The following is a 16,128-nucleotide window of genomic DNA, read 5'->3' on the forward strand; positions in this document are numbered from 1 at the left end:
AGGTAGATAGAAGTATTTCGTTCATAGGTTGCTTAAATTGATTTATGAGGGTATCGCATTTATATTTGAGTGCTTTTTTGGAGTATGCAAATTCAAAAAGGAGAATAAGTTTGAGTTTTTAAAATCTGTTGTGCGATGTGTTTCGGTGCATTCTGGGTCATTTTAAACGCGGTTTTTTTGGTACCGGTATTTTAAAATTATGCGGAATGCATCGAAACACGTGTTACAATAGATTTTTAAGAAATAGGGGTATCTACACACCTCGTGTGTAAATACCAGAGTGTACGAGTATGTCGGGACAGAAGAGTGTGGCGTTACATCCTCTCTGCCTACCCCTGCGAGAAATGGCGTGATGGTAGTAGTAGTAGTAGTAGCTAAAATGGTACTTATAGCCCCGCACTACCATATTCGTTCTTTGAAGATTGACTACGTAATTAAGTGGTATTGGTAATGATAATGACCCTAATGGTTAGTTAAATATCTGGTCTTTATCAGCGCGCGATAGAATGTAGGGTAGGTAACTCACCACAGAGTACGGCTATCCCGAAGATGTCCGTGTCCGTGACGCCGTGGTGGTGTAAGTGCGCGACGGCGTGGTGGCGCAGGTCGCGCACGCGCGCCTTGGCGTCCAGCAGCAGCACGAGCGGCGCGGCGGCGGGCGGCGCGCGCAGCGACACGAAGCGCGCCGCGCCCGCCAGCCGCGCGGCCGGGGCGGGCGGGGGCACGCCGCACAGCGCGCGCATGCCACCTCATAGCACCACCTGACAGAGGAACGAGACATTAGTTGTTGTTACTTTACATTAGACACATCCCAGGTACATTTCCGGGCATTAGACAGCATCACAGGAATATTTGGAGGCATTACTTAGCATTACAGGGACGTTTGCAGGCATAAGACAGCATTACAGGGACAGTTGCCTTACATTTGACGCATTACAGGGATATTTCCTGGCATTGGATAGCATCACAAGGACATATGCAGGCATAAGATAGCATCACAGGGACATTTGAGGGCATTAGACAGGGACAGTTAGCTTACATTAGACGCATCACAGGGACATTTCCAGCATTAGACACATTACAGGGACAGTTACTTTATATTAGACACACTACAGGGATACTAACTTTGCACTAGACACATTACAGGGACAGTTACTATATATTAGACACATCACAGGGACATTTGCAGGCATAATACAGCATTACAGGGAGAGTTACTTTACATTAGACACATTACAGGGATACTAACTTTACACTAGACACATTACAGGGACAGTTACTATATATTAGACACATCACAGGGACATTTGCAGGCATAATACAGCATTACAGGGACAGTTACTTTACATTAGACACATTACAGGGATACTAACTTTACACTAGACACATTACAAGGACAATAACCTTACATTAGACAACATTCAGTGAATATTACTTTACAATATATAACGTTACAGGTATTATGCATAACATTAGCCGGTTGTCAAGTATTTCAATTAAATTTGACTAAGATCCAATTATTTTAGCATAATACCTTCTTTACCACATTATTTAAGCCGTTAAGAGAGAGAAAAAAAACTGAATTTAATAAGAATTTTTATTTATTGGCTGACTTTAAAAATAAAATAAGAACATTGATAGTCAATCATCATAAATAAAAACTATCAGGATCACATATGTGGTAATTAGTTGATATATTCGTATCCACACACCGAATTACAATACATGAAACCGGAATATTATTTATTTCTCGTGAAGTGGAATTTCCGATTTCCAAAAAGCGCGCCAAGCATTTCGGCGGGAAAGCTGCGGAGATTCCAGCATCATCCGCGGTTCGGAGCGGGACGGAGTTATGAAAATCACAGTGAGAGAAAACGAGATAGAAAAAGAGACTTCTTCGGTAAGCGGGACGGGGCTATCCACAAAGGGAGTAGAGGGAACGAGAGAGGAGAATGAAGACCGTTGAGGTCACGTAAGGCAGCAGGTAAGGCGGGATACAAAGAAAAACGATCGCATACGAAAATCGTGATGAACCCTTATAAAAAAACCCTAACAGATACATCAAAGTTCAAACACGATGCGGATAAATTAGACCCCTTTTTTCTCAGTGTCTCGAACGACTTTGGTTCTTCTCGCCGCGCGGATGGGCACGTTGAATCCTCCGAAAAGAACCTGAAGCAGCCGTCTCCGTCTAATCCCCGCCGAGAGAACGAGACGGACGAGGGCCGAGGAATGCTGTGTGGCGAGCCGTGACGTCACACAACATGGCCGCTCCAGCTTTTGGCGCCCAAATATTGTTCCGAAGTAGAAAGCGGTGACAGCGACGAGAAATTATGGAAATGCACGACATATAATATCGACGTAATTATTATAAATGTCATGTCCGACACGGATTTGATTTATTCATAAGGCATCATCCGAAATAAAACCTAGGAATACCTACGAAACCAGTCTCGATAGAACACTGGACAGAAACTAATATGGCAGATTGTTATTGAGTTCAGATTTATTTATTTTATTACTTATTTAATATTTCTTTTTATTTACAATATAATATTTTTTTGATGAACGCCTCACTAAGCATAGCCCGTGACGAGACGTTCATTTATATTATTTTTGAAAAATATATATGTATATAAATATATATATATATATATATATATATATATATATATATATATATATATATATATATATATATATATATATATATATATATATATATATATATATATATATATATATATATATATATATATATATATATATATATATATATATATATATATATATATATATATATATATATATATATATATATATATATATATATATATATATATATATATATATATATATATATATATATATATATATATATATATATATATATATATATATATATATATATATATATATATATATATATATATATATATATATATATATATATATATATATATATATATATATATATATATATATATATATATATATATATATATATATATATATATATATATATATATATATATATATATATATATATATATATATATATATATATATATATATATATATATATATATATATATATATATATATATATATATATATATATATATATATATATATATATATATATATATATATATATATATATATATATATATATATATATATATATATATATATATATATATATATATATATATATATATATATATATTTTTGTCCGCCTCCGTAGTGTAATGGTCAGCACGCTCGGCTACCGTTCTGGCGGTCCCGGGTTCGATTCCCAAGGGGGCTAAAATAAATATAAGTGATTTTTTCACTGTCATATTTATTCAATATTACCCTGGACTGGTACCTGAAGCGGAGGGCTGATCACCTTTCCTTCATGTGTAAACGATCAAGATAACACTGCGTTTATATGACGCAGTGCCCTATGCACCATTGGGGTGCGGATAAGGGTTTTATTATATATATATTTATATATATATATATATATATATATATATATATATATATATATATATATACATATATATACATATATATATATATATATATATATATATATATATATATATATATATATATATATATATATATATATATATATATACATATATATACATATATATATATACATATATATATATATATATATATATATATATATATATATATATATATATATATATAAATATGCACAAAATACACATTGCAATAATTACTGTCCGCTGTTTGCTGTCTCTATCTCATTGGGGTGACCAACTTTATGCAATTCTTTTGTCCAATTTTCCGATTGGGTGATAAATTTTGGGCCACCCTGTGGAAGCAGTATTTATTCATCGAATCCCATTGATTTGTATGGCACGATACTTATAATTACCCACATATATTATAACACATCGCCTTATATACCTTCGATTCTCTGAATGGCGATTAGAGCAATACAAATCACGTGTCAGTGGACAGTCGCTATGATGAATGTATGCAATTATTGGAAATATTCAATTGTATGGTAGGTATCATGATGACAAGATGGCGACAGATAAACATTCTACATGTTATTAATACGTCTTAGAGAAATATAAAAAAATAAGATAAATACGTATAAGGCTTCTGTTTACTCGGATAAAAGTAATTATAAAAATACAGATGTTTTTCTCTTATCGATGGCCCTTTCGCACTTAAGCGGGTAAATATTAATTAAATAAGATAAAATTTAGAAGCTATGATTTTGTAGTGAAAAAAGGGAATTCATTATTTCAATCTGCAAAAAAAGTTTTAATAAAAAAAATTGTACCCAGTCAGACAATCCAATCTTGATATAAACATTTAAAATTACTGCCGGTACGTGGAATATTGTGGATGAGTAGCATCGTTGAACAACAAACTAGACGAAAATATCGAAATCATTTAGTACACAACCATGATACACGATTTACACACAACGAAGGTTTGATAGTCCCAAGAATTAACAATAAATATGGGTAATAAATATAACAATTTATGTTAATAAACTTAGTAGACTCAAAAATCTGTGTTTGATTTTAAATTAATACATAATAAATATGGGAGTCACTGCAATATATCGTTCCGAACATTTTTAATTTGTTGCCGACGGATGTTAGAGGTCAAAATAAAATACGGAACAAAGGCAAAATAAAGGAATGGGTGAATGATCAAGAGTTAATTTTATGAAAGTTGTAAAATGTTTATTTTCTTAATTTTTCTCTCTTTTTGTGTGTATATTATGTTAAAATGGTTAAAAACAATAAAAATGTATTCAAAAAGAACTCCACCGACAAGACACACAAGGTGGCTTGATGGGTCTGTGCAAAAAAATAGTTTAAATATGTTTAAAATTGTGATTTAAATAAATGCATAGAATTTATGTTAATAAAAAAATGCATATAAGATTAATACGTTCGTGTATTTAATTTGAATTGAATTGAATTGAACTATCAAATACGATTATTTGATTCGGTAGTCACTTTGTTATAATATTTATCCATTTTTATTTTAAATTTCAATTGTTAGATAACGCTATTTCTTAAAATCCATCAAACCGCATACGGTGTTTGAAAATTATGAGGAATCCATCGAAATACGTGTCGCAATAGATTCTAAGAAATGGTGGTATTTACCAAGTGAAATTTAAATTAAAAACATGAAATACTAATTTGTTATATATAAAAAAAAAAGCAGACACACAATTAATTCTGATGGAAAACTTCAAACGGAAAACAAATCATTTGATTTATTACAAATAAATAAAACTGATGAAATAATCCGACACTTTTTCAAATGTTTGAAAAATTCTTAAGGGTGGCGGTTAATTTCAGGCTGTAATCGAATACCCTGAAGGGATGACCATCTCGGGCAAGGGGCATTACACTTATCTATCTCACTTGTGAAAGGTGTCCAATTTCCGTTGCAATCGAGCTGTAATGGATGAATGATGAATATGCCCCTTGTAGCCATATGGTATGGAAACGTGCGACAAATTCCACGATGCTACTTTTTGTGGAACTCGACTCAAGTGGTACTCTCAAGCGGCAAATTTTGGGATCCCATTTGAATCGATTCGTTAAAATATTTGAGAATCTAAATCAAAGCCCAAAATAATATTTCAGTACGTTCACGAACATTTATTTGGAATTCCTAACAAGTCATCCAAAATAATTTGCGAAAAAATATCGCTCATTTGGTGAAACAATGGAGTAATAATAATAATAATCTTGATTATTTATATAGCGTCATTTTCGTAAAAAAAATATCTCAAAGGCGTTTATGCAGGTATGGATTATGATAATGAGAGATAAAAAAATTATATCAATGAAAAACGTCGTCAATCGGCTGAGTCTGAAGGGGGGAAAGTGGAGTAGCCGTATAATAGCGCCTTCTTGAATAATTACACATTTAGAAATATTACAGGAGATGCCATTCAGACCTTGTAGCAACAGAAATGTCGCCATTTAACTCAATTCTACAATGACACTCGTACCATCTCGCAGCATTTCACCACAAAATCAATTCTGTCGATGTTTCTCCCGATGTAAATAGTCTTTCCGCACACATTTTGACACATTTAACTTGTTTTAAAAAAATTGCGTCATTGTTGCACCAAATGAGCGATATAATGGTTATGCAAGAGGAACAAGATTGATTTTTTAAAATATTAGTATTTACCTAATTATGATGAATTTCCATATACTTTCACACTAACTCGCTTAATAACTAAAAAAACGTATAACTTCTGTATTTATTACATCGCGGATCGCGGAGTAATCACTACGGAATCATGTTTTTGAGTTAGCCACTAAAATATAACATTATCTTCTGATCTGTATTTGTTTCCAAAACAATTTCATAACGCATTGAAATCATAGTTTTTGTATTTATTTTATTTTTGTATCATATGCCTCAATGTATGAAGAATGAAAAGAGTCTGAAAGAATTTAAAAAAATACTGTAAGAATATGTATATATATTCTATATTATATATTTAAATATATATATATATATATATATATATATATATATATATATATATATATATATATATATATATATATATATATATATATATATATATATATATATATATATATATATATATATATATATATATATATATATATATATATATATATATATGCGCCCACAGATGCATGTGTGTTTAAATACATATACTTGTGTAGATAACATCTATTAAATCAAGACAGATTTTCCCATTTCTCACGTAGGTACGTACTCTCCCAGGATATTAAAGGATCGGTACCTTCCATTCTCAGGACTACACACCTGGCGTGTGCGCCCGGGATATACAAAAGAATAAAGAATAATAAAAAACGATGAAAAAAACATAAAAATGCCTATATTCTTCGAAACTCTCATAGAACTGTGTAACATCCATTACGGTTTAAAATGATGAAATATAATAAAAACATTCCATTAGATAAATTGAATGAACATAGGTCGAGCCAAAAATGGTGTAATAATTTTTTTTTTTTTAAGATTACACTATCCGTTTTACATCTCGTGTATATTTACCTTAAAAATAAAATTTGAAAAATATTCATCATTGGTTTTATATTATTTTTGCAAATATTCATTTTACTATTTGGTGTTTATACGTACGATAGTTTGCCAGGAAGGTTCGACATTATAAATAATACTAACTTGACAGCAGGGGCGTGCATTCCATATAGGCAGAATAGCAGTGCATATCCTAACTTCCCCGCGTGACATAAAAATACAACCAGTACCTACCCTACCTTACTAAGTAGTACATAGCTTACCTTACTATCTACATCTACTACCTACCCTAGTAAGTAGTACCAGCTTACCTTACTACCTACCTCTACTGCCTACACTGATTAATTTTCTCGCACCGTATGCTTTCATATCGTGTTATTTTTTTAATCTTTTTATAAGTTTGGCGACGGGGTACCGTCCTATCGCCCAGAAAAATCGCGATGTCAACTCACTTCTCTTCTTTATTGTACCTGCAGACAATTGGTGGAATTCCATATTGAATTGTTAGGTAATATGTCCAAAATTTAACAAGGTTTATTGGATTGAATTCTACATTTATTTATGTATATGTTAATACGTGACGCGTTTCGTCTTTTTAAGACATTACCAAACACTCACCGACCTATGTGTTTGATAATGTCTTAAAAAGACAAAACGCGTCTCGTATTAACATATAAGTACATAATTAAATGTAGAATTCAATAAAATAAACCTTGTTTATTTTTGGATATATTACCCAACAATTCACTTTTCTTCGTTGAACAATATTAAAATTACGCACATGGATATGTAATTTTTTTTGAAATTTAAATTGAAAAGTAAAAAAAATAAGTTTGTAGTAAAAAAAACGTAAGAAGTGCAAAATACCAAAATTCTATACATGGAAATATGAAATCGCAGCCTTGCCACTAAAACATACTTCTACCGCTTGATAATGGATAAAAGAATACAGTAAACCGTTCTATAACATTGAGAAATATACAGTTTTATCGGAGAGAACGTTATAGGGGTTTAATGTTTTAAATTGTATTTTTACATTTTAACCAGCGAAAATGACTGAAATAAGTCATTAATAAACATAAAAAAATTATCCCCTTATAACGTTATAGGGGGGGTTACTGTAAAGAGCTTTTCTAACCTTTGTTTGGCCATATTTCATAGAAAAATAAATATTTTTTACGTTAATCGGAGGAGATCTAGAATGAGTCATATTATTTAATACACTAACTGTGTATTTATTTTGCATAATGGCAATGGTATTTTTTCATCCATTTTCTGGATTCTTTCATGCAATGAATTACTGCTGACGTCAGTGGCGACTACGGAATCACGTCATTCATTCATTTTTATACGTATTCATACGAGATGGTCACGATAACAATTATCAAAGTAGGTATTTATTTGTATAAAAAATATTTCATGAATTGAATTGATACTTCCTGAATCTTCAAATGGTATTTATATAACGTTTATAGCGAATAGCAGTTTAATTCTAGAACGCAAATTGTATGCTTAATTTTTAGAGATGTCTTTTTTTACAACATTTTGAGTGTGTCCAAATACTTGTTCACAAAATCTGGATTATCTCCAATTACAGGAGTTATTTTCATATTATTTTTTGACATGTCATCAAAGATGAAGAAGAATATGGAAGTCTGGGCATTTACGGGGCTGACGACCGTCATAGGCTGGTTTAAGTGATCACTTTACACACGTATAACATTCACCAATTCTACCCATTATTGACAACCACACTACTAAAATTCTTGGAAGTTCTATATATATGAACCAATTTTGAAACATTGTTCTTGAATCACTAGAACTTCACTAGATACATCTATTGGTGAGACAAAAAGAAGCTTTTTAACTAGCAGAAACTCTTTTATTATTATGTATTTGATTAGTATTCTTCATCTTTGATGAGATGTCAAAAAATAATGCCTTTTTTAACTGGACACACTATTTTAACATTTTTTTGTAGTTACTAGGTCAAATATAAACAGGGTTTGAGAATACAGGCAAAAATTTGTCAATGTGCATGCCCTTTGTACAAGAAGTTAAAAAATAATATAGACTTTCGGTAAGGAAGAATATCGGAACGATAGGCGCCGATATATCCTCGTAGGATAAGCGATTTTGCATGAGTTTCAGCGACTGTAATCAATTAAAAGTTATGGAATCGAAAAAACATTTATACTCGCCTATCTAAAAAGAGCACCCGCTTTTCATATAATTAAATTTAAAGGTTTTCACTGGTAGACAATTATAATATTTAATTTCTTTAAAAAAAACACCAACAAAAATTTTCCCAATATTCCAACAGTAACAATGTATTTTTTTAACGAAAAACGTCAAAATCAGTCTTGAAATGGTGATAATTTCAAACATTTTAGATGCTTAAAAACCAATAAATTGTTTATGACGATTACTAAAAAAACAGTCGGTAAAAGCAATAATTGATATCAATAGTTAAAAAACAAACGTGAGACGAATTAGCTTAAAAATATCACTAGATTTAGTTTTATAACTATAATGTCGACCGGTTTCGAAGCAAGTAACATCTTGCTCAGACTAATGAACACTAAAATCTATCTATATAACAAAAATGTAAAATATTTAGAGGTTATCAAGGCTTGGGTAGGAATCCCAAGTGGTTATTTTTGTGTTGATAGGGAGACAGACATAGGGATCAGGAATTCAAGACCAACTCAATAAGCGGAAACATTTTCAACAACGGACTTTTCGATAAATCATGTTATCAAGTATTTATTGGTGCAAAATTATATTCTTGTTTTTCAATTCGTAATATTTTCAAATAATTTAATTCAAGCCCTCTATTGCATGTATTTAATGCATTTAGAACTTTTTTCAGGTGTATGATTATTTTGAGTGATTAGCGAGTTCGGATTATATTAATTATTATTTAGGTATCTTGATATTTAAATAGATTTAGTAATAAAATGGAAAATCTTAATGTTAATTGCTTTAAATATTGATTTGACTTATGGTAGTTTTGAATTATGACGACTACTTTGATGCAGTGCTTTATGTACCACTGAATGAAGATAAGGGGAAGAAAACACCAGCGATTTAGTGAAATACACTAAAATATAAAAGAGAAATATTTGTGTTTTTATTATTTACAAAAATACTTCAATTTCATACTATTTCCGTGAGTCTAAATGGCTCATTATTAGATATAGGTATCAAATTTTGGGACGAGTGGGTTCGAACCGAGAAACTCTAACTCAAGAGTCGGCGACACTAACCACGGGACCACAACCCGACACTAGATATATTATTTATTGTCTTTTATATGTTACGCGATTTATTTAAATAATAGGGTTATCGTATGCAAGTAATAATTTTCTCAACATGAATTTCATACAGAAACATGACAAAATATTTCATATGGCGTTCATAAAGGAAACTGCAAAAACTATATTTTTCGTATTTTTCATAGGATATTATTAAGCTGCGAAGTACGTGGAATTTCTGAAAGCTTTCGAAAACTTGGTCGGACAATCAACGCGCGGTCCAGATAGCAACCCGTTCCCCATTTCAATATTGTTCCCACTCAAGATTTTTTAACAGCATTTATTTTTTTAACATTGCGCTTTTAAATAGAAGAGATAGAGATGTAAATTTTAATGTATAAAAAATCAGTCACATTAGCAAAAAAGATACGGGTAACCATGTAGAACTTTATTCAAAAGATCTCGGGCTCAATTCCCGACGGGTAAAATTCTTTACCATCGTAATTTATATCGTAATGTCAACAATTCAATGTTTTGATCTTAACAAATGTAGTTTTTATGTGAATTTTTCGACAGTACCTACCTAACTAGAAATATTCTTTTAAATATAACACTGCCCACTTTATTTATCCCTTGTATTTTAGTAAAACATTGCCCGAAAGACGCTTTCAATAAATCTTAATGAAAAACTATTTAAACATTATCAATAAGTTAGAAAATAAAGGTCATAGATTTTAAACAGTCATGTGATAATGAGATATAATTTTTTTACAAGTTTACGATTAAAGAAAAATGTATTAAGATACTACGTGGCGATGCCCCTTAAATAAATCTTTTAGGTTTTATATTCGTTCACCATTAAACAAACAAGGCTATTAAATGTATTAAATAAAATGTGCGATTTGTTTGCAAATAGTTAAGTACTTTTATTAATTAAGTCGACCTTAATCCTATCGTGATATAAGCAACACTGAAGGCGTATCCATCATCTTAATTTGCATTCTGTGAACTTGACGAGATGGTTGCGTGACCTCATCTGCCATGGGCCGCATGTACCCTACTGCTGGCGTGCTAGGCGCAGATGGGGTAACTGACGTTTACAGGAAGTAAACCGATATGTAAAATTGGCGGAATCGAAAAATTAATCCAATATCAATTTGGATTCACGACACAAATCAACTGTCAGCTGACTCAAATGATCGAAAGAAAAATGAATTGATTTTGCGATATTTCTACTTACTGTCGTTAAAAATCTCGCTAGACAAAACGAAATGGGATGCGTTTGTATTGTGTATTTAGAACACAGGTCATGAGCGGCTGTAATTTACCAATAAATAAAAAAATTGATGTACGAATGTAGAATACGTGGTATAGGTGAATAACTAACTTATTAACTTCCATGCCGCTTCCCGCAGGGGTCGGCAGAGAGAACGCCACACTACTCTGTCTTTGCAAACATTCTTCACCTCTTTCACATTCATGCATCTCCTCATACATACCCACCGGTTATTTATATTCCTGCCCTGATCATTTTCAGCATTTGAAAAACTTGATCGTGCCCAATTTTCCTCGGTCTTTATTTCCTTCTGTTTCCAACGACATTCTCCTCATATATTCATTTGTTTTGCCTTTGACCAAAATCACTAGTCTAGTTTTGGTTGTAAGATATTGCTTTTTAGTAATAAGCCCACCAACGTACTTATTTCTTTTAAATAAATAAATAAAGCAATATTTATATATTTAATTTTTTCCCTACTCATTTTTACGAATGAACTCGAAAGTAGTTACCCCTTCTCCGCTTAATTCCTTGAATTTAAAGGGAGATGAAGAATGCGATTGGAATGGTTTGCGCTGACAAAACAAAACTCGGCCATACTTTACTCGGTATTTTATTCGTTTCGATCCAACATTCCTGCACTATCGGATCTTTTGCACGTATTTGGCTGGAAATATCGCTATTTTTGCAAAGATAAAATTATTCTCACCGAATCGCGAGATCGAAACGCTGATAGTCAAAAAGTTCAATACATAACATAAAAAATCAAGTAATTGTTGATTTTTTTATCATCGGTATTTATTGATGAAATGGCGGCCCCACAATCGGTGAAAGCTATAATTGGTGAAATAAATAACATATGCGAGTGGATTTTTTTTAATGTACGAATCAAATTTGTGCGATAGTAATTGTACAAATTAATCACGGTAACCACCGTACTACGGTGGCTGAGAATCATTCATTGGCAAAGCTTTTATTTTTGGTTTCATCACTATAGTTTCCTTAGTTTCATCGTTTTACAGTTTAATTTAAAAAATAATATAAATACTATCGATAAATAAATTCTCAAAAAAATATGATTAAAACGAATTCTTACATTCCAAATGCTTAAAACAATATACAAATGTGTAATTTTAATCTTATCGAATGCACATTGGCTTTATCAGTTGTGTTTTATCATGTTGGGGCGTCGATACATTGGAAAATTAACGCTTTAACCGCGTAGCATAATTTAAACTTTATTTAATTCGGTTAAAAAAGTCATTAGTTTCATTTTCGGTATCCATTAAATTCTATTTAGCTATTTCAAAATGCCGAAATCGTCCGAAATAAACGTGCGTGGTAAAGCTAAAGTTTTCGGCACTACGTTTTATGTTTAGTTTTTTATTTGGCAGTCACCCAGTGAGAGGATGTTTTTGCCAGTGTCTTATTGTTATTTACAAACACAATAATAATTGTTAATTTTTCATAGGTTAAATGCGTTTACCTTTATCATTTTAGAAATAATGACCGCAATTCTATTGTAGAATTAGGTTCAGAAAGAAGGGTGGATACTAGTGACCGCGTTAACTATTCACTGTAATTCCAGTCCTGGATAAATCAGGCCTCGAGAACAATCTAGAATTTAGACTCTTTGTTTTACAAAATACCAGAAACGTCGAGTTCAATTGAATTGTGTAGATTCTCAGAAATTGATAAAGCATCGCTTCTATAAACGTAGGCCAGCCGCATGTAGCTACGAATCCGCGTGTTATAAAATCATAGGTATTGGATCTTGATAATGATAAACTTCCTGCAGCAAAACAATATAATTATTTACGCTCGGAAATAAATATGTTGTGGTAACATGTAAACAATTGGTAGCTACGCTACGTATCCGGCTAATGAATGATATTAGACCTGAAACACGACTGTCCGTGGAAATGTAAATTGTTCCCAATAACCGGCGTGAATGTACGTTTGATAGTAACCTAGATGCATTTTGAATCGAGAGTAAGACCGGTGGAGAGACGCGGTGCTACGGGCGGGAGGCTGTACTCTAAGGATAACCCAAATCCTACATTCCAGACGCGACCGGCGCTGGATTAGCGGTCATCGTTCCGAGGACGAGGCCGCAGGAGGCACACCACCTGCCAAATAACGCGCAAACTTTTCATCGACATTTTTACAGACACATGTGTGAAGAAACCCATCGAGATGGGGATATGCAGGGCTTGCGACATGTTTTTGGCTGGTTCAAGTGATCGCCATTCTACCCATGACAGACTAACAAATTACTCAAAATTCGACTCTACGCGTGATGTTTTTAGTAAGTTCGCGGAGACCTTCGTACATGCATGTTAGACTTCATCCGAATTATGTATTAGGAAAGGCCTAAAATATTATACATACGATATTTTTAGTGGGTTAAAATGAAGTTCTTCATTTATGCTGAGGTATCAATAAAAATCTCGACTGAGTGACTGTAAGTGGAGCAAATTGAGCATTTGTGGACACGGTACGTACTGTAGTGTTTTGAACGACGCCTGTTGAGCCGTAACACGCTCCGCCTGGGAACGTCAACACGGCGAGGAATGGTAGCACGGAGCACGGAACGGCCGACTGGGCTCTGGAACGCCGCTAGTTCTTATATTACGTAAGGCATAGGTCCTGGGGGTACTTATTTAGCCTTGCCCATGGCGCGGCGGGGCTCGGAATGCGATGCGCCTCGGGGTCGGGGGTCAGGAGGAGGTGGGAAGAGGCCGGAGGAGGCAGGAGGCGGGAGCCAGGAGGCAGGACCACGTACCGGGGCAGCCGGGCTCAGGGGGACCGAAGTCTCGGGGGGCCGGCAGGAATGCGAGTAGTCCGCGACTGCTAAATCACCGCTAGGGCACTCACTCACTCGCGACACGCGTGCGGCGCGCTCGGCATCGGCGGGCGGACTGGCGCGGCCCCGCGGGCCCCGGGGAGGGGGGATCAGCATCCCAGGAATGTGCCGAACACGAAATCGGAACAATCGATGAATGTATGCGCTCGAATGTGAAGGTCAGGCGGCCTGACCGCAGGGGGCGCGGCGGCGGGGCGCGGGGGGACTCGCTACCACCTACCCTACCCCCACCCCCGACACAGGACATAGGTACCCAATAGCCACACCATCTCCAGACTCTGGAAGAGACAGCATGGTCCGCGTTAATAATAATAATAATAATAATAAATTTAGAGAGAGAGATAATAATCGTACAAATCGTCGGGTATGTATGAGGAGATGCATGAATGTTGAAGAGGCGAAGAATGTTTGCAAGAACAGAGTGGTGTGGCGTTCGATTCTCTCTGCCTACCCCTCCGAGAAGCGGCGTGATGGTTAGTTAGTTAGTTATGAAAAAAATGGATAATTTATACAGCGCAATTTTTTTAATAAAAAGATAAATATTTGTGTTTTTTTTAAATTTTATTTATAAAAATACTTCAATTGCATACTATTTATGTGAGCCTATACGGCTCATTATTAAAATAGGCAGGGTTTTTTTTTTTAATAAAAAAGATCTCGGATCTCACTTCATGTCTAGCTTTTTACTAAAAAAAAAATTTAACATCTTGACGAATTGTATGCATATTGATTATAATAACGTAAACACAAACATTGTTTCGTCTAATTGATTTTGAGAATCAAAAATTCTAAAAATTATCCGTGAAAAAAAGTGCCGGAAACCGTTCCGTAGCGTTACATCGAAAAAAATCACCGGAAATAGGTATCAAATTGTGGTGGGTTCGAACCGAGAAACTTATATATATATATATATATATATATATATATATATATATATATATATATATATATATATATATATATATATATATATATATATATATATATATATATATAAGTATATATAATAATAAAATAATAAAACCCTTATCCGCACCCCAATGGTGCATAGGGCACTGTGTCATATAAACGCAGTGTTATATTGATCGTTTACGCATGAAGGAAAGGTGATCAGCCCTCCGCTTCAGGTACCAGTCCAGGGTAATATTGAATAAATATAACAGTGAAAAAAACATTTTATTTATTTTACCCCTTTTGGGAATCGAACCCGGGACCTACAGAACGGTAGCAGAGCGTGCTGACAATGGTCAAGTGGACAAGTGTAATGCACTACGGAGGCGGATATATTAAAGAAAAACGTTATCAGTTCTCTGAGTCTGAAAGGGGGAAAGTGGAGCCGCCGTATTATTGCAACATCTTCTCGTATTCTTGGGCTGGAGCATGGCCAAGATGTTGGGCAGGACCCTTCCCTGGTCACGCTGGAGAGCAGTTAACCCTAGATTACTAGGAGTTTTACGTGGTTTTCTCCCAGCAATGAGCAAATGCTGAGAAGTTCCTGATTGGCCCACACTATATAATCCCTCATGTTCCCAACGCAGATTACAATAAAACATCTTTTTTAAGTTAAACAAAAATCCACGATCTATAAGCCTTGTATATAATAAACAAGGTAAATAATAAATGCAACTCTTATCTATATTAAACCTTAAATTATTAAGCTATCTTACGAGTGACGT

The 16,128-nt window shown here is 33.7% G+C and overlaps 1 protein-coding gene across 2 annotated transcripts in view; it reads right to left on the reverse strand.

The window, feature by feature from the left end:
* The window catches only part of ex (FERM domain containing expanded), a 36,075-nt gene extending 21,569 nt beyond the window's left edge, over positions 1 to 14,506 (reverse strand). Inside the window, exons 1-2 of one of the 2 annotated variants that reach the window (XM_088265808.1) lie at positions 14,372 to 14,506; positions 527 to 761 (exon numbers count right to left, since the gene is read on the reverse strand). In XM_088265808.1, the coding sequence (XP_088121934.1) occupies positions 527 to 743 (217 nt within the window). In that variant the 5' untranslated portion in view covers positions 744 to 761; positions 14,372 to 14,506. Of the gene's footprint in view, positions 1 to 526; positions 762 to 14,091 lie in introns of both variants that reach the window. The other variant, XM_088265809.1, reaches the window with a different exon arrangement.
* Between the last annotated feature and the right edge of the window lie 1,622 nt (positions 14,507 to 16,128).

Source organism: Brachycentrus maculatus, unplaced genomic scaffold (assembly GCF_059751285.1).
Source record: "Brachycentrus maculatus isolate JH-2025_06_01 unplaced genomic scaffold, ASM5975128v1 h1tg000258l, whole genome shotgun sequence".
Taxonomy (NCBI): domain Eukaryota; kingdom Metazoa; phylum Arthropoda; class Insecta; order Trichoptera; family Brachycentridae; genus Brachycentrus; species Brachycentrus maculatus.